This window comes from Rosa chinensis, chromosome 3, assembly GCF_002994745.2.
Source record: "Rosa chinensis cultivar Old Blush chromosome 3, RchiOBHm-V2, whole genome shotgun sequence".
Taxonomy (NCBI): Eukaryota; Viridiplantae; Streptophyta; class Magnoliopsida; order Rosales; family Rosaceae; genus Rosa; species Rosa chinensis.
In genome coordinates, this window is record NC_037090.1 from 48,302,703 (window position 1) to 48,323,279 (window position 20,577).

The 20,577-nt window shown below is 35.7% G+C and overlaps 1 protein-coding gene across 3 annotated transcripts; it reads right to left on the minus strand.

Moving 5' to 3' along the window:
• Positions 1-452: 452 nt before the first annotated feature.
• LOC112194777 (cyclic nucleotide-gated ion channel 1) lies at positions 453-14,634 on the minus strand. 3 transcript variants are annotated; one of them, XM_040516213.1, is made up of 9 exons: positions 14,498-14,634; positions 14,007-14,049; positions 9,744-10,107; positions 9,393-9,614; positions 8,262-8,542; positions 2,719-2,833; positions 1,272-1,391; positions 1,143-1,178; positions 453-1,013 (listed from the first exon to the last, which is right to left on the minus strand). In XM_040516213.1, exons 2-9 carry the CDS (start codon positions 14,042-14,044, stop codon positions 594-596), a joined length of 1,596 nt encoding a protein of 531 aa, XP_040372147.1. In that variant the 5' UTR covers positions 14,045-14,049; positions 14,498-14,634; the 3' UTR covers positions 453-593. The 3 variants fall into 3 exon arrangements, with proteins under 3 accessions (XP_040372147.1, XP_024190777.1, XP_024190776.1); XM_024335009.2 differs by having other exon boundaries at positions 1,143-1,391; positions 14,007-14,046; XM_024335008.2 differs by having other exon boundaries at positions 1,143-1,391.
• Between the last annotated feature and the right edge of the window lie 5,943 nt (positions 14,635-20,577).

Consider the following 20,577-nt stretch of genomic DNA (forward strand, 5'->3'; position numbering starts at 1 on the left):
ATCTCTGGCCTGCAGCCAAGATCTGGCATCCATCAGCTTGTCCAAATAGGGTTGGTTAAGCCTGACCACCGAAACCATCATCGCCGTCATGAGGAGAAGAAGATGAACAGTCCCTCCCCGGAGGAAGTCAACCATTAGTGACAAATCCGACCTCAACAAAATCCAAGAGAGCGAAGAAACAAAAGCCACTCCGGCAGTGATTGCCACAAGCAAATGAGGCAGATGCCGTTATTGACGCAAGGATGCCACCGGACAAGCCCCAATCCAAATCCTACAAAACCTAACCCTAGTGCGACACCAGAAATAACGAACCGAAAAGCCGTGAGTCAGTTAGAACCAAATTATATCTACTAAAATTTGATGTAATCAAATGTTATTTCACTAACTAAAATTCACAAAAAAAAAAGTGAATAAGAGCAATAATTGTATCTACTGGTAAAGTTAATTAAAAGGGATTCACACCTTCAATTTTTATTTGAACGTGTTACATAGCATTGAGGTCTTCAAACGCCCTACCATAAAGCAAATTAAACTTGGCGTAGATCCTAACTATAGTAAAATAAAATGGCATTTATAGGAATGAGATAAGTAAATTAATTCACTATTTCATTATCGACAGCTATGGTGAGATTGAACTGACTTTGGAATTTAGAGACAACAAGCTGTAAAACGGTAGCTTGGAGAGCAAAGACTTCAACTTTGTTGTGGGACTTGACAGTTATGGGAGAGATCGGTAAGTAGGACAATTTGTCAGAACGCTCTTCTGCCCAAGTTAGAAGCTCTTTGCCATACAGATCATCTTTCTCTTTCTCATGTTGGATGGTACCTGAAGAACCATTTGATCCACCATTATTAGTCGCATAGGTGAGTACATTGCCCCATGTGACGAAGAACATCATATCAAGTGGCTCCCCCTCTCGAATAATGTAGCATCCCTTCCTATAGATCATTGGCTCAAGACACTCACAAATTTTTTCCAAAACTTCTTCCGTTCTATCTTTAAGCCCTTCGACCTAAGGTTAAATTTAAATGTAGAAAAAATATTATAAGATTTCATGGGAAAATTTAAGGAGGGAAAGAGAGAGAAATGGGGGCATGATTAATCTTGTTGCAATACTTCTTTTATGTAAAGAGGAACTTACTTTCTTGAGTTTATCCATGAAGAGTTTGCGTCTGATCTGCATAGTAAATTTTTTATCTTCTACTAGGGAAAGAATTGAAGACATATTCTCCACAATAGGGTTTTCAACGTGTTGAAGTTTAGACTTTACCACAAGCTTGATTTTCTTCTCCATCCCATGATTCTCATCATCAGACATGCCATATTCATGTAATATGGATCGTATATTAATCATTTCTTTAATTGGTTTGTTGACCTTCTGCATAATTTCCTATTCCAAAACAAGTAGGTTCAATTCAGTAAACTGAGACATATATATGGGTGCGCACTATGATTAACAGACAAGAAAAATCAAAATAATTCAGGTGTAAGTGTGGTTGTAAAATGAGAGGTAAACACGATTACTTAAGCCTAACCTCAATTGCTACCAATTATTATTTACTCAAAGCGTGAAAGTCAATGTTGTCTACAAAAAGTCTTAATATTAATGATGTTAATGTTTCTTATTGTTGGTCGAAAAATTATTAACCCAATGTTGTCTACAAAAAGTCTTAATATTAATGATGTTAATGTTTCTTATTGTTGGTCGAAAAATTATTAACCGAATGAGCAAGTTATGGGCAATCATGTTTAGACAAGCAAATTATGCGTGGAGGTTGTATTATTTATAATTTTCTTAAACTTTTTGCGGGGAAATTTAGGAGAATGAAAATTATACTCTTAAATTTTGCAATTCACACTCATTCTTTCCTGTTTTACAATGAAACTCACACTCCCAAAATTTATCTTTACAGAAAAGCCAAAATTTCCTTTCAAAAAAAAAAAAAGCCAAAATTTTAGATACTAAAAGCAGAAAGTGTGAATTTCACTTCCTGAAATTTAATATGATTTCTTTTTCTTTGATAGAACATTTAATATTATTTCTAGAACCAACCAAACGAATCACTTACTTTTGAAGAAGTACACATACGATATGATCAAGATTTAGGTTATTATTAACAAATGGAACATGATTTGCTAAACGTAAGATGGAAATCTTATATTCTCCTTTTGATTTTTTTTTTTTTGGAAAAGTTCTCCAAGCCTTTTGATGATTAATGTTAAATGATAAATACAGAATGTCGATTAGTAACTAATTTCCTTTTAAACCTCAGTTTTTTTTCCTTCTTTGAACCTCATATTTTAGCCACTCGAAAATTAACCCACCATTCCGCCAATGAGCCTTGCTAAACAATTTTAATATTTCAAGATTATTTTTGTAAAATCTTTAGTTTTGGATGACAAATTCTCTTCTCATATATTAATATAGTGTGTGTGTGTATTAAGATAACTCAGTTTTTCGACCAAAATATGGTGAAAAGACATAAAGATACTTAAGACTATATTCTAGTTTTCAATTAATTCTAACGGGTATTATGATAAATTCTAAAAATTAAAAAAAAATGCTAGAATTAAAAAGAAATATATATAAAATAATATTAACTACACATATAAGATCACTTTCAACTATCTACTTATAGTTAGTGAAACTATAACCTATGGATTATTTAAAATAACCGATACCATAAATGTAAAAAAAAATCTTAATCATCACTAACCTGCACGTGCCCCAAGAGATACATAAACAGTAGCAAGCCACTTATCGAAATGAGAACCACAAACAAGTTTTCCCATCCATATGCACTGGTATCACCAAGGTTTGAACCAAAAGAACTGGAAAAAAAAAAAAAAAAGGAACATAGAGTATTACATATAAAAGATACGATGCATAAAAAGTAATGGGAAAATGATCATTTACCCAATTTCAGCTTCAAATTTGCCCACTTGCTCCACTAACAGTTTTTTAACTTCATTTACCCAAAACACTCTAAGAGATTATTTCCCCTTTACCCAATTAATTCTTTTTTTATTCTTTTTATTTATTTTTGGGACTTTTTGGCCCTCTCATTCTTTCTCACTTAGAGAGAAAAGTCATCCTCCAACTTGTTGTGCTCCGGTGACCAGTGGTCGGCCGCGGACTCCGGTGACCAGTGGCCGGTCGCGGACTCCTGCGACCGGTGACGGAATCCGGCGACCGATGATCGGAATCAGGCGAACAGTGACCGGATTTCGAGGGCTGAATTTCTTGCCCCCCAATAATACCCATTAACCATATTATTGCCCCCCAATAATCAGATTATTGCCTCCCAGTAATATTATTATTGCCCCCCAATAAAAACATCACTCCCCCCTAATAATATGATTATTACCCTAATAGAAACATTATTACCCCTCAATAATATTATTATTGCTCACCCATCGTCACTAATTTTGCGAGCTTCCCGAAACACCCACATCATCATCCATCAATTCATGCATGGGAGGGAGAACATCATCATCCATCAATTCATGCATGGGACTATGGGAGAGAGAAACGGTCCAGACTCCAGACCCAAAGCTTGAATTTAATTGATGTCAATATTATGGGGGACCCTCTTCCACCGAAAACCAACTATGCCCATTGAAAACAAGCATTAAAAACAACTGAAGTTTTGTCTGGGTAATTGACAAATCCACCGCTAGCCCGTTGCATCACCATAATTGACTAATATCCAGAGACATCGATCGGAGTTGAGAAGCCATCCTCCAGCAACATCTCGGAAGGAACAGCACAATCAGATCTTTCGATTTGGCACCGAAGATCAAAAACGAAAATGGGGCCTCTGTTAGGATTTTAGAAATCGTTCCCGATGCAGCCATCCAGACGTCGTTTCGGGGGAAGGAGATGTAGGAGGCCGGCGGTCTGAGGTCGTGGTATGAATCGTCGGAGGTCCGTGTTAGTGAGAGAGAGAGAGAGAGAGAGAGAGAGAGAGAGAGAGTCCGGGAGGAGAGTGATTCTGAGAGGAGAGAGATGATGAGTTTTAATTTGTTTAATGGGGGCAAAATTATCAATGAATTTTAGATTGGGTAAATGGAGTTAAAAAACTCTTAGTGGAGTAAGTGGGCAATTTTGAAGCTAAAAATGGGTAAGTGGTCACAACCCCAAAATTAATTAGCATTCGAGGCATTTTAGTGGCGGGCTATTAAGACCTTATCGATTACTTATTCCACCCTACGTCTTAAATTTTTAATCTATCTACTGATATTCCATTGTTGTCCTTAAGTAAATAAAAAAAAGATTTAAAAGAAATATAAATGATAACGTTCAATTTGTTGCCGCTCACGGTATTACATGTATGGCAATGTTCAATTTGCTGCTGCTCACGGTATTAGCAAATTATTTTAAAAGCGCGCCCATTTAAAGAGTGATTTAGTCTGCAAAAAGCGTCTGTTTCGATTAGGAATGAGCAAACGGGGGTGGGGGACGGGGTACCCGCGGGTTTTCCCCGCATTTGTCAAGCGGGGGCGGGGGCGGGGTTCCCCATCACATGTGCGGGGGCGGGGGTGGGGGCACTTATTTCCCCCGCGGGGGTGCGGGGGTGGGGGCGGGGTTTCCCATTACCCATGCGGGGTCCCCGTTTATCTTTTTTTTCTTTTTTTTTAATTGAGAACTATTATTTTTCAACTAACATATGGGGCATTTTTATAATTTTCTTATTCTAAAAAAAAAAAAACAGAAAACTTATACGGGGTATTTATCTTTCCCATCTAGAATACACCTTCAAAGCGATTCGGGAGAATCCGACCGTTGGATTGTCGTATAATTTTGTGAGGATGATTCTAAAGGAGATCCGGGACGATCCAACCGTTGGATCTTTGTATAATTTTGTGAGGATGATCCTAAGGGCGATCCGTGAGGATCTGACCGTTGGATCATAGTATAATTGTGAAAAGACGATCCTCTAGGTGATCCTTGAAGATCCAACCGTTGGATGGTCGTATAATTTTGTGAGGATTATTCTAAGGGTGATCCGGGACGATCCAACCGTTGGATCTTTGTATAATTTTGAGAGGATGATCCTAAGGGCGATCCTTGAGGATCTGACCGTTGGATCATAGTATAATTGTGAAAAGACGATCCTCTAGGCGATCCTTGAGGATCCAACCGTTGGATCGTCGTATAATTTTGTAAGGATGATTCTAAGGGCGATCCGGGACGATCCAACCGTTGGATCTTCATATAGTTTTGAGAGGATGATCCTAAGGGCGATCCGTGAGGATCTGACCGTTGGATCATCGTATAAATTGGTAAAGATGATCCTCTAGGCGATCCTTGAGGATCAGACCGTTGGATTGTCGTATAATTGTGATTTGTGATTTTGGCTGTTAGAGAAGACGCAGCCGGATTTTTGCCAAAAAAAAAAAGAAGAAGAGAGAAGACGCAGCGGGATTTTATTACTTTACATTTAATCGCCAAGTTGTGAAAATTGTTTTATAGAAATAAATATTTGTTTTAAACGTATTGCTTCCTCGTGACTAAACAAAAAATTTCTTTCTTAAACACTGTCTCAAGCATTTGAAATACTCAATCGACCAAAACAATGATGAAAATAAAAAGAATAAAAAATTTATTTTTTGTCAAAAGAAAAGGAAAAAAAAACTGAAAAGATAGAAGAAAAAAAAAAAAGAAAAAAAAAAGACCAATGCGGGGGGCGGGGGCGGGGGTGGGGAACCCATTACCCGCGGGGGCGGGGCGGGGAATCCCCCATTTGATAATATCCCCAGACGGGGAACGGGGGAACGGGGGCGCGGGGGAATTTGGGCGCGGGGGCGGGAGCGGGGGGCGCGGGGGCGGGGGAATTCCCCGTTTGCTCATTCCTAGTTTCGATGGCTAGGTGCAGAGGCGCTTAAAAAGGTTTCCCAGGCAGAGCCGTAGATAGCTTGCTGAGAGTATATACATTTTTTATTTATTTTATCAAGTAAAGGGCTTCAAATCCACGTGCTTTCTCTTTATCCCCAAATTTGTTTCCCGACCCTCTGCTTTTCAAAACTTGGTTCCTTGCAGAGTGAGACAATTTTCAAACCCTAATCTCAAATAAGTTTTCTTCAAGATTCAGCTCTAAAGGATGCTATTAGAGGTTGCACACTTAAAGCAAGATATTTTCAGTAGAGTTACAAATTTCCAATAAAGGATTTCAAGAAATTTGAGGTATATATGAGTTTTATTTTGAATAGTCTTTGAATAATGTGTTTGTATGATATAGCTAGAATGTATAGCTGTTGATTGCTTAAGAACTTAATAGTGATTTATGTACTAATTTGATCGTAGTGAAAATGAAACTTCGAATAGAAAAAACAAAAGGAAAAAAGAATTTATATGTTCAGACTTTAGATTCTATTTATTGTCTATGGTGGTAGTGGTGCAGACATATACTTTTTCATGTCTACCGTGGAAGTAATGATAATTATGTATATTTATGTAAATGCACATGTACTTTTGTTGATAATCTGAATAATTTGATAGGAAAAATCTTCCGTACTGTACCTGACATTTCATTATAAATTTTGGTACCTCACTTTCAAAAAATATTATAACAGTACCTGAAGTTTTGACCTCGAACGAACATTGGTACCCGAAACTATTAGCTCCGTTGCGGAGAATGTCAGATGGCAATTTTTGAAGGGTATTTTTTGCCCCTTCATGTCTTAATCCATTATTTTGAAGGTTTAGACCCAAATCTGATATGGGCACCTAGTAATTTGCGCAAGGCACCCATCTCCAAATCCAACACCTTCGACCTTCTACAACAGCACCTCTACAGTAGTTGAAGTAAAAAATAGCGGGTTTTGATTGCAGTGGAGGTGAAATTTTAAGGTGATTTAAATGGGATTTCTTCTAGGTCTATTAGGATGAAGATAAGAAGAATATATATATATATATATATATATATATATATATATATATACAGATCCGATCCAGAGCGGAGCTCCACTTTGAAATTAACGTGTGAAGTTCGAGTTTTGGGTCACTTTTTGGTCGCATATCCACATCTCGACAGTTCAGTTTTTAGGTACTAGTGTATAGATCATCTCTGCAAATTTTTAACCAAATTGATGATCGTTAAGGTATCTAGCTCGCTTAAACCAATGGACGGACTGAATCTGTCAACCTGAACCGTACTAGCTTTAAGGCAGTTATCAATGTCTTAACGATCATCATTTTGGCTGAAAATTTGCAGAGACGATCTATACACTAGTACCTAAAAACTGAATGGTCGAGATGTGGATATGCGACCGAAAAGTGACCCAAAACTTGAACTTCACACGTTAATTTTCAAAGCGGAGCTCCGCTCTGGATAGGATCTGTATATATATATATATATATATATATATATATATGTATGTATGTATGTATGTATATAGACACACACACACATAGGGTCCTTCTAGTGAGGGATCATCTTTTTTTTTGTCATTTTAAGGGATCGCAGTTCAGACCCACTTTTTGATCACATATTCACATCTCAACCATTCAGTTTTTAGGTCTATATAAGTAGACCATCTCTGCAAACTTTCATCCAAATCGATAATCATTAAAGTATTCATAACTGGGTTTTACAGTTATAAACATGAACGATTCATGTTGGACATATTCAATTCGTCCATTGATCCCTTAGTGGAAAAGTCATATATATATAATATCGGCTGATGCAGACACCTTTTGGATTGCACTCAGTCCAATATTCTTATGCTGAATTCGCTCAATCATGCTCATCTCTATGGTTGGAGTTAAGGTCTTCCAATTCCTTAAAAGATTTCTCTTCATTGTATCATGAATTCTGCAATATGTTCTGATTTTCTTAATACCCGTATCCAATCTAGAAAGCACAATGATAACAGCGCACCGATACTAGATCGCCATCTCCCATAAATCCTCATAGCTATTTCGAAATACACGGGTCTCTCTCTCTCTCTCTATCTATCTGAGGTGGTGCGAGGTGTATGTAAAGGTGAAAAGAAAAAGAATGATTGATGATAATATTGGAAAGGTTAAGAGTGAAGAGGGATGTCCAAATAATCTCAATATAAACGAAATTAATAACTTAGATCCATAGTTCAAGCAAAGGCCTTTAGGCCCATAGAGCAAAAACAAAAAAGCTTCAGTTTAATCATCTTTGCATGATTGTACAAATGACAACAAAATTTTATTAGAGAAAAATGGTGGAGTTTAAAACACAAACTATAAGTAAACAAGTTAATGCAAGGTGAAATATGTGCATACCTTAGATTTCGTATGCCCCATGAAAAACATCGCAGCCATTTTTGTGAAAAATTTGTTGATCCTTGAATGCCGGATTGTAAAGCATCACGAAATATGCCAAAATCGAATATTTGTTTATTTGGGGGATCTATAGGGCACAAGTTCTTCAAAAGTGTGATATTTCTGTATGTATTTTGAACACATGAAGTACTAAATTCACATCCATTTTCAATTCTGCAAGCATGTTCCCAACACTCTATCTCTCGTTGGATGGAGAAAAAGTACCAAAATGCTCCGAATATCTAATTAAAAGAAAAATTAATGAATAAGTTTATTATACTCATATGTACAAAACAAAATCAAATGCACAGTTTTTGAGAGATTATAATAGACAAGTAATTTTGAAAGCTAAGATTGTACGGTTTTAAATTATTATAATTTAAATATCTGAGTTTAATACATGTGACTGAGATTCATTTATTTTTACAATCCATCAGGCAAACACTCTTGGATATATCATTTAGTCAATGAGCAATGTGAAATAAATGAATAATTTTTCATGGTTGTACGATTAACTTTTATTTGTTTGATAAAATTGAATGAGTAAATGATGTACAATTAATTACTCTTGTGTAGAGATTCATCTCTAAATGATGATGTAAGATTAAACAGTCTCATTTATCGATCATACTACAGTCAAAGATGAAGACTAAATATAAAAAGAAAACTAATAAATTGTTTTTAATCTCAGCCGCTAATACATATCTAATCTAATAGGTAAGATTCAGAGTATAACTTTAACTATAAAATATGTGGCTACAGATCCGGCCCCTAATTAAGAATAGTAACAAGGTATCATTTAAGAGTAATGACAGAAGAACTACCTTTTTGGGTACCATATGCATGCTATTTTATGTGACAGTTGATATAGTAAAAAACTCAATCAATAAGAGAATTTTATTAAAGAAAATGGTAATGCTACATCAGCTGCCACATAAAAAATAAGATAATATAGTTAGCGTCCAAATTAGTTGTTCACCTAACATTATTTTATTGCAGTCGGTGTTTCTTTTCGAATTTTAACTCAACAACGTGTTAGAACTTAGAACATCTTAATGGAGCAAATTAAGTAGTGATAAGATTTAAACGTACATGGCTGGCAATAATGTACCCATAGATATTGATGACAATTAAAGACCAATTTGGAAGCTTGTATCCCGTACCGCCAATGGTCCATGTATTCCACGTACTGCACAGTTGATAGAGGGGGTAACCTCGTGGCAGATATTGCAGTACAATAAGGGAGGTGAGAACATTCATTGTCTTCAAAGAGTTGGAGCCCCTCATCTTCGGAAGAAAACCTAAGATTGTAACCTGCACATAAAATAGAATTTCCAGAAGCTTAATTCGACAATACTTTTAATTAACCTAGTTAGCATTTGATATGTACTTTGAAAAATATTGAATTTATTCCAGCTGCATAGAAGGCTTCACGATCTTTACTTGTGGAATAGGTAGAATAGCCAGCGTGTCAATTGCCAGCCCCGACAGTTTCTTAGAGATAGGGCTCTTCCGCCGAAGGCCTTCAAACATCTTTACTAGGTAATGAAGATCTCCCCAAGATCGAAAAACAAGAGCTGTTATCTTCAATCTGTGGTCTAACACGAGACATTTGGTGTCCCCGTTGATTAAAGGAGCATATAGAAACAGAGGATCCAAGAACAGATACACCACAGATGGTAGGGCAACAACTGGAACATCACCAGCAGCGAGAAGATCGACAGTGCGTATGAATGGGCACAAGTACACCGGTATTATATGGGCTATGAAACTTACAAAGCCTAAAATAGGATGATGTGAAAGGAATCTGACCAAGACAGAACAAACATAATTTAATTTCATGTTAAAATATGACTATATATATATATATATATTAACCTACCCTAAAGTCCTTAACTCTATTAGATCTACTAAAAAAGTTTAAAGTAAACAAATACATCTTAAAATCAAAATGATATATTTTAACACAAACCCAGCCCTTTTCTTCCCCAGTCCCCACCATCGCACAACACAGAGACACTAGCCATGACATACATGTTTCATCCAAACTTTGTGCAAATTGAAGAAAAGGGAAGAGATTGAATTGCAGCTTCCATGATTCGGATCTCATATTTTCAAAGCTAGTATTTTGTATCCAATTCCTATAGTTACCGAAACCAAGTGTTAATTTAATATATATGCTCTCGCCAACTGAAGCTAACAGATAAAGTACACTTCAAAATCAAAATTTTAAATTTAGTCCAAGGAGGTTGGGAGATTATACATGAGTTTGCTGAGAAAAAAAGAAGAAGAAGGAAACTCCATTTGGATAGCAGGTTTTGGGTTTTGATGAGAGAAATGAGAGAGATCTGGGTTTTGATGAGAGAGACAGAGTACGGGAAAAAGATTAAGCTAAGTTTTTTCTCTTTCTTATTATTTTTAGAGGACATAAACGGCGTTATGTTGCTGTTGGTAAAAAAAATATGTGGCAAAATATGATTAAACTCATCTGGCATTTAACTTATATTTCAAAAAAAAAAATTTGTCGAAATTATTATATCCTCTCTTTAATACATCTGCTTCACTGACTATAAGAAAAGGTAGAATAAATTAAGCATTAAGAAAATTAAATATAGTAAAATAAAATATAAGTTTAACATATGTTGAAGTCTAGCAGTAACACAAATAATCACCATGTCAAATTCAAATTTAACATAATGCATATAACAAATTCATTTAATAAGAAATCTGAGATTTTAACACCTAGCTGAGTGTGGCTGACTCAACCGCACCTTATGGTTGAGCCAAGCACTCCTAAATTTGAACGTAGCAGATTTTATTTGGCACTGTAAGAGCAAGTTCACCCGTAGTCAAGAAATGTCAAGTTCGAAAGGTCAAGGCGTCGACCAGTCAAGTAACTGTTCACTGCCACTGGACATGGGTTTCCACCGGTTTTTTTTCTTGACCAGTCAAGATTGTTCATTTTCACTGTTCATCATTTTTTAATAGTTCATTTACACCGTTCATTAAGTGTTTTAACGATCTCGACAAATGTCAAAGTGCTCGAGAATATTTTCAGAAATTATCACAAGGTGAGATCCTCAATGTAAGAGTTGGATAATAAAGTACACGTCACGACGAGTTCGTGAAAATTTTCGGAGAATTATTCGGATCACAGGGCTATTTTTCGTGGTTGTCCGAACTTTTGAGATTTTGGGAAATTAATTTAAGAAAGAGAAACAGGTGGCCCAATCCTAGCCATCCACCTTTCCCACCGATTGATCCTAGCCGTCATTCATTAATGGGACACATTTAAATAGGAGCTGTGGGAAGAGACAGGAAAATTTGAGAGAGAGAGCTCGGTGCTCTCTGACCCGAGACGCAGCGCGACCCGACAGGAAACCCGACCAGAAATCGCTCCTCAGGCCACTCCACGGCAGCGCGCGGACACCATCGTCTTCGTCTCGCCGTCGCTAGCAACCCCTTGCCCTTGGATCATCCATGCACTGAACGGAAACGGAGAATCGACGGCGAGAAGCAACAAATGCTCCGGCGGTTCTGTGGTTTTTTCCGGTGACTCCGGAGATCGATTTGCTTGCATGTGGTATGGAAATTCATCCCCTCGTCATGCTCTACACGTCTGTATAATTAGTTTTTCAATTCAATTGAGTTTTGACGAATGTGTTTCTAGGTTCTTTCTGTCTCCGTTACGGTTCCTCGCTGCCGGCGACTTCTCCGGCTTTCTGGGCTTTGCTTCTTACTCGATTGCAGCTCCAGACGAGAAATTGTGAAGTTTTCTAGTGCTGATGTCACCCACGTTCAGGGCTGGGCTGAGCTGGCAGATGGGTTGGCTAGGCAAGAAAAATGTCAAGCCCTTGGCTTTTTTCTTGGCTTCAGTCAAGAAAGTCATGATTTTGCCCGGTCAAGAAGCTACAGGTGGAGCTGCGTTTTTCTCCTCTATGGTCACCACCTCAGCTTTTCCTAGCTGGTGACTGGTCAAGAAGCAACTGGTGGACTTGCTATAAGAACTTTTCCAATGAAGATGTTTTTTTAGCTTGTGTCAAATTTGACACCTTAATATCTTGATTAATCTTTACTCTATAGATATGTCAAAATTGTGGTATTTTTTTTAAGAGAGATGTTAAATTATTTTATAGAAAGAGGGAGAAGCATAGAGAAATAATAATAAAATAAAAAAGACATATGGGGTTTGGGGATGTCACATTTGACATAGAGCTTTAATATGTTAAATCCATGTGTATATAACATATGGGTTGAATTGAAGAAGTGATTATGCTGTCAATTATATCTAGGGGTGTGCAAAACACGGTACAAACCGGCCAAACCGGTCGAAACCGACCAGTAAATATGGTTTGGTTAAGGTTTTTTAGCGTTAAAATATGAAAGCCGGTTCAATACCGAACCAAACCGTTTATGAATTGGCTTGGTTTGGTTTTTCTTTTACTTAAACAGTGAAACCCGAACCGACAAGTATGTATTAAATATAATAGGAAAAAAATTTAAATTTATATACATAATATATATATATATATATTTATTTGTGGGTAGTCTTTTATAAGTAAGTTATAAATCTCCAATTATAATTTGATTCTCAAAATGATATACTACCATATTGAATCCTAGACCCAAAAGGCTTAAAACCCAAGTGAATCATTTTGAAACTATTTTGGATTTTGTAATTTGAATATTAGTTTTGGATTTTGATTATTAAATTTTGATTATTGAGATTGAGTTTTAGTATTTACTATGAATTTTTCGTAAACAAAACGTCAATGCTATATAGGTTAAAACGGTAAAACCGCCTTACTGACCGAACCAAACCATCTTTAAATGGATTGGATTGGATTGGATTAAGTTTATTTTTTTCGATGACCAGTTGTCTAAAATGTCTAAACCGCTTACTTTGGCATAGAGACGGTTTTGAGCCAAAACCGATCCAATCCAATCCGCGTGCAGCCCTAATTATATCCGTTAATCCTTCACGTGACAAAAGACAACCCCCACTGTTAGAGAGCAATTGACTGATAAATTGCTCACAATGCCCAGATTGATTAATGCACCGGTCCAATATTGGTCGACCAAATGCAAGAGGAGATTGGGTGACCAATTCTTAGTCAGTCTCTCGGTGGGGTAATTCGTAAGGCCCAAAGACAAGTGGGTCCATTGTTCTTGAAGAGAAGAAAATTGACTTCAACTTTGAAAAAACTTGCCTGAGAAAGAGTGAAACCCCCTACCTCTCAATCAATTTTGAATGAAGCCTTCAAATCATTGAAGCAAGTACTTGAGTTGATCAATATTCAACAATAGTTAAGTTATTTACTATCACTGGCCTTTTCTTAATCTTATAAAAGATTATTAGTTATTTTGTCAAATGTTACTACTCAAATTCTAATCAATATTTTCTCACTATTAAATGGATAGATTAATTAGTGTACCATTATTTTCATTTAAAATTAATTAATAAATCAAATTATAAGTTTAATTTCATTCATAATTAAATAAATTGATTAAATACTATTGAATTAGCATGCAAATAGTGGATTTGATTGATCAACAATTGCATGAGATTCATAAGTGCATTTGCTCTTAAAAGTTAGAAAAAGACGAAAGTCTTTACCAAGTCTCGACTACGACAAAGTTTCAGATTGCTTGTATTTTGAGAAAGCAGATAGAAGAAACTTTAGTTAAAGGATTGAGCCGACGAACCTGATATATCTATAGAGCCGTGCAGTCGAGAATGTCATTTCTTCTTAAGAAAAAAAACGAAAAAAAAAAAAAACGTTCAGATGAGCTGGCTATAACTTGGAAATTTGAAATTTCCTTGGACCAATGTACAGTACCACAATGTTCTGAATGTTGATCGCATGGGGATGAAATCAGTTGTCTCCATTATTCTATCCCAATTTTATCCCCTCAACATGATTAGTCCACAGAGATTAAAAAATATTTTCTTAATATTTTGTTTCATTTTTTAATCTCTGTGGACCAATCATGTTGATGGGACAGAATTGAGACATAGAAATCTGGGACAGCTGATTTCATCCCTGACGGCATTTTATCTTATTTATTGCAAATATATATGGAGAATTTATACGAGGAAAATGCGCGTGAAAGAAAGTGAGAAACATATAGAGCAAATAGAGATATACTGGGAGACGTTATAATTAACTAACTAGATTTGCGCCCGTGAGTTATACCTGGATGGCTTAGTTTTGGATAGGCCTTCTTCTACAGATGATTGGATTAATAGGAGGAGAAATCTGGGAAATGAAGATGCAGCAGATCCCTTCGAAACAAACTCTGGGACAGAACTATTGATCGAGGTTGATCAAGTAGATACGGTTAGTTTGTGACATCACACACACAAATATATATATACTCCGAAAGTTCTTGGAGTATGGTTGAAGCTGACCTAGTGAGTTGTATCAAGGAACGCTTTATGGGAAGGTCGATCAAGGAAAGAACAAAACATATTAAACGAGTACCTTTATTCTATCAGTTCTTTGGGCAAGGTATAACTAAAGTCATACATCAGTTCTTCAAGTAAGCATCTGTCATTTTGTTCTATCAGTTCTTTTGGCAAGGTATAACTAAAGTCTACATAAGTTCTTCAAGTAAGCATCTGTCATTTTGTTCCATCAGTTCGTTTGGCAAGGTATAACTAAAGTCTACATCAGTTCTTCAAGTAAGCATCTGTCATTTTTTTTTTTTGAAGCAATGACCAAAAGGGAGGTGATATTCACATTCCCCCCCCCCCCCCCCCCCTCTAAAATTGTTGTAAAAAATACGGGACGGAATTCTTGTAACATTAAAATAAAATAATATGGTAATATCTTGGGAAATAAGAATAATGATATAGATGAGAAAATAAAATAAAGTAAGAAAATAATATAATATATAGATTTTATATAGGTAAACTTATCGAGTCGAGGCGTGCAAGCGCACTGTCCTAATAGAAGATTCGTCCCCTACTGCACAGTGTTGAATGACGAACTTCCCCCAAGATACAACAACTCTTCGAGCTCCGTCGTGCAGCTAAGAAATCCCATTGAACCTTTATCACCCGTGCACTCAAAACGGTGTATAAGTAAAGTATGTATATGTATAGTTTGTAAGAATATCTTTGGTAGATGTATTTGGCTAGAGTGGTTGCATTATGGTGGATTATACCGTCATGTATACCCTCATTATCCGACAATCTAAACTCCCACACATGTACATGTTTCATGCCTCACCATATGCCTTCCAACCATAGCCGCGTACCCTTATATAGGGCACACTTACCATACCATCAATAGCCTCATTAACCATATAACGGTCAAATAATAATCATATATTTAAAACATAAAACCGTTAGACCATAAATAGAGTAATAAACACAAAATGAAAATAACCCCAAAATAAATAAAGAAAAAAAATAAAATATATTTTAATTTTAAATCATAAAATCTCCAACAATCCCCCACTGATTTAAAATTAAAATAAAATCATTTAAAACAAAATAAGTAAGTGCTTTTACTGTGCAATCGGCATAGGTACCCTTCGGGTTTGAACCTAGCTTAGTGTGATAGTCTCCATTTGAGGAACCAAAGTGACACAGTCTTGAACTTTGATACCTTTGACCAAACTTTAACATATCACACACACAGTACGGGTAATTAGACAAGTTCGCGTGTTGGCGCATTTATGGCCTTGCGCGTATCTTGATTCTCATGAGAGTATTAGAGAACAGCCCAATTCTCATTGTCGCGGCCTCACGAACAACTCTCACTTAGGTGAGTTCTCCAAGGGTACGTGTGCCCGAACCCCGCGGGAGTTTGCCCGTCTCGAAACTCATTCAGGGTATCATTGTTTTCCCTTCCTAACGTCACATTTAATATAGCACTTAATGCCTTAGGGATGCACAGGATAATATCTCTTTTGGATATATCCTTAAATTTTATGTGTGCTATATTTGAGTCACGCAATATGGATTGTTTCTACCACATTGAACTTCCTTCATGGGATCTCCAATCACAGAAGTTGGGTTACCTCCCTAGGTGACTCCCTTCTGGGCTTAAGCACATCCCCCTTCAGCGATTTTATATATATAGTCTCCTCCTCGAGACTATAGGGGCCTCCTCCGTGGGGCATGTTTATATGACTTTTGTCATATTATATTTATTTTATTTTTTCTTTTTGGTTATATCTTACTTGTCACTTTAGCTAGCAAAACCTGCATTTTAATTTGTCTGCAAGTAGAGGTGGCAAACGGGCTACTAAGCACGAGCCCGGCACGCTTAAAAGCGGCCCGGCACGACCCGAGCACGTTAGAATAACGGGTCGGGCTGGGCCTAAAAATATTGGCCCATTGGCCCGGCCCGAGCCCGTAATGGGCCTGGCACGGCCCGAGCACGACATATTGTGGGCCGGCCCGTTACAAACACAAAATTTCATTTTAAAAAAAAAATATTAAAAAACTACAATAATGAGATTTGAATATGAGACATTTTTATTTAAAATCTCATGACAATTCCACTAATGCTTTCTTTTATATTGTCAAAATAATGAAACAAAACACTATAGCCTTGTTTTGACAAAAGTATTTTTTTCTAAATATTAAATATATGTTTATTAATAAAGACTAATCTCATAATAATACAACTATAGATTGAAGGAAATAATAATAGATACTAAATCTTCATTATATTAATAAAGATTAATCTCACAATAATATACTAAAAACAATATATTTTGAGTTTTTTTTTTCTTTCTTTCTTATAGTGGAATATAAAAAATTATTAGAAATCTAATCTTAAAAAGCTAAGATTAAGAAAAACGTTGTAGAACTTAATTTATTTTAATTTTCTAAATAGTTAAATAAAATTAATTTTTATTTGTTCAAATTAAGATTTTAAAATCGTGCTTTATAATGGGTAGGCATGAGCACGGCCCGCTATTGACCCGGCACGAGCACGGCCCGCCACAATATGGGCTCGGGCTATGGGCTTAATGTTTAAGTAAATGGGCCGGTACGAGCCCGGCACGATAATAAATGGGCCGGCCCAAGCCCGGCACGAAGCACGACTAGACCCGCTTAAAATGGGCCGGGCCGGCCCGTTTGCCACCTCTATCTGCAAGCCTTAAATAAACCATCAGCCACAATTCTCACAGGAGTGTTTTCCTCCACATGAGAACAAGAAAATTTATAACTCTACACTGATTATTTAATGATCACGTAAGATAAATTGCTACAAGTGTTACCCCCACATTACCAGAGGGCATTTAAAAATACCATTGAAGTAAATATTAAATAGTGAACAAAAATATAACCATAACCCCCACATTTCCTGATATTAAATGTTCTTAAAGACATGTTTATAAATATTAATAGGAGGTATAGCTAGAGCTCCCCCATATCTCAAAGATAGACGCTCTTCATGAGAGAATTATACTCATAAGTCATAACAAAATCAATTATGTAAAAGTCTTAATAATAAACATTAAAGAATACTGATGAAATAGTTAAAATTTCAAATAGTAACCCCCTCTATTGAAATAAAAAATAACTCCTCAATGATTTATTGAAGCAAAATGAAAACCTTCTCGATCACAATTGAACTTAGAAGTATTTTTTGAGCATGCATTTTCATTTATGACATGTTGCATTTTTGTAAACACAAGCTAACATAGAGTAGCATATGTAATTTCATAATGTATATATAAATTAATTTTTAGAGTAGAAGAAAACGTACCATCACTATTTTCTTTCTCTACAATCACTCAGAAGCTCAATCAATGTTACAGCTAATAACTCAACTAAATTTTAATAATGAGACAAAATTAATAGTATCACCACAATTTGAAGCAGCATTATTTTAGATATGAAAGAAAGATAAGTAATCATTAATTATGATATGCAACTCGAATGAAATATATGCTTCTCCTCAAAACAAAAGGCAAATGTCATTTGTAACTGACCTGATAACATATAAAGCGCTGCAATAGACTTTAAGGTCAATCGCATTCATAATATAATTGATATTTTCAATGGTACGCTGTACGCAAAACAATTACTAGTATGTATGTAAATACAATGGAATAACTCGTAAAATCAGTAATCAAGTACGTACCTCAAGTAACAACGTTTTATATATTATAGGCAATATCAATTTCATATAACAGTAAACAAATCATAAGTATAGCCAACCTGATCTCATGGCAGATTAATTGTCATTGAAAGCAAATTTAAATTGCAAATATGACTTGATGGAAAATAAGCTTATATATATAAACTTAACTGTAACATGCACATATACATACCTGCTTGTTGGCTACTAACGTATATGTATTTTAATCACGATCTTTTAATTTGCTTATGTATGGGAAAGAACTCATATGCATTAAATATGAATTTATATGCCGAATGATATAATTGTAACTACAAAATGATAATATGCAAAAAACATATATTTCTTACGGAACAAAAATTAGTTATGCCGTAGAAGTGGTTTAGGATTCCTTCGTCATGGTAGAGTCTAGTGTATGTATATTGCGTCACTAATTCCTCCATCAACTTTGACATTTGAGAGATTTTTCCTATCAAGAATTAGTTGATATTCAACTATTAATTAGTATACATGCAAAGCAAAATGCAATTAGCATATTCAAGGCCAATATAAACTAATAATTGAAAGAAAAATATTAAGGTATTCATAAGTTGAGAAATAAAGAAGAAGCCAAATGTGCGATATTGATTATGACTCCTTGAACTTCATATTGTCCGTCTTTGTCAGAAATTCCGCCTGAATCTTCTCTTAGATTGTTGTAAAAAATACGGGACGGAATTCCTGTAACATTAAAATAAAATAATATGGTAATATCTTGGGAAATAAGAATAATGATATAGATGAGAAAATAAAATAAAGTAAGAAAATAATATAATATATAGATTTTATATAGGTAAACTTATCGAGTCGAGGCGTGCAAGCGCACTGTCCTAAGAGAAGATTCGTCCCCTACTGCACAGGGTTGAATGACGAACTTCCCCCAAGATGTACAACTCTTCGAGCTCCGTCGTGCAGCTAAGAAACCCCATTGAACCTTTATCACCCGTGCACTCAAAACGGTGTATAAGTAAAGTATGTATATGTATAGTTTGTAAGAATATCTTTGGTAGATGTATTTGGCTAGAGTGGTTGCATTATGGTGGATTATACCGTCATGTATACCATCATTATCCGACAATCTAAACTCCCACACATGTACATGTTTCATGCCTCACCATATGCCTTCCAACCATAGCCACGTACCCTTATATAGGACACACTTACCATACCATCAATAGCCTCATTAACCATATAACGGTCAAATAATAATCATATATTTAAAACATAAAACCGTTAGACCATAAATAGAGTAATAAACACAAAATGAAAATAACCCCCAAAATAAATAAAGAAAAAAATAAAATATATTTTAATTTTAAATCATAAAATTTCCAACAAAAATTACTATGCTCCACTTTCTGTTTAGATGTAAACATATGCACAAACAGTTTTAGTAATCCAAAACACAAAAGTGAGTGTGAGTATAGGATGCACTGTTAGAGATATTTAGTCTCAATTATGTTTGGGACTGCCCCCTGCATCACATGTATACCATCACTCTTATCACCATAAACTCAGACTGAATATATAAGGACAGAATATGATTTTCTGGAAAATGAGGATTGCAGTGCACTGATCAATCCATACTGGGCAGAATTTAAAAATAATCAACAGAAACCAGATTTTTGGTTAAGCAGTGAAAATCTTAACTTCTGAGATTAAAAAACTGCGGGGCTCTTACTCTTGAGAACCCAAAATAAGAATTAACTTATGATGAAGGATATGTTCTTTACAAACTTGAATAGCTCTAGCTCAGCTACAATGATTAGACAAAATCTAATACGAAGTTTGTCTTCCGTCTTGAACTCCTTCTTCACTTGAACGATCACCAAATATCGCTCTCCGATCCTTTCTTCACAGCTCCCTAGTTGATCTCAAGAGAAGTTATACATATGAAACAATGATCAAGAACACTTAAGCATGGACAAGTGTTTTGATTCTTGTGAAGGTTCAATTAGCAAGCATACAAGACGTCTCCAAATCTTCTTTCATTCCACGTCCAGCCCTTATGCCGTCTATTTTTCCTCTCTTCTTAAAGATAGCTGCCATCCCAAACAAAACAACCAAAACAACTATTTAACCTAATCCACCTTCTACAAGGAAAAAACTAATCTTTTTGTGTTAAAGAA

Coding starts and splice junctions, on each gene's coding strand:
- LOC112194777 (XM_024335009.2), bottom strand. CDS start 14,044: ATGACATTCTCGACTGCACGGCTCTATAGATATATCAG. Junction 2,834..8,261: donor TGGGGCATACGAAATCTAAG/GTATGCACATAT, acceptor TTTTTTTTCCAG/TTCTTTTGGTTCAAACCTTG. Junction 1,014..1,142: donor TCATGGATAAACTCAAGAAA/GTAAGTTCCTCT, acceptor ATTTAACCTTAG/GTCGAAGGGCTTAAAGATAG.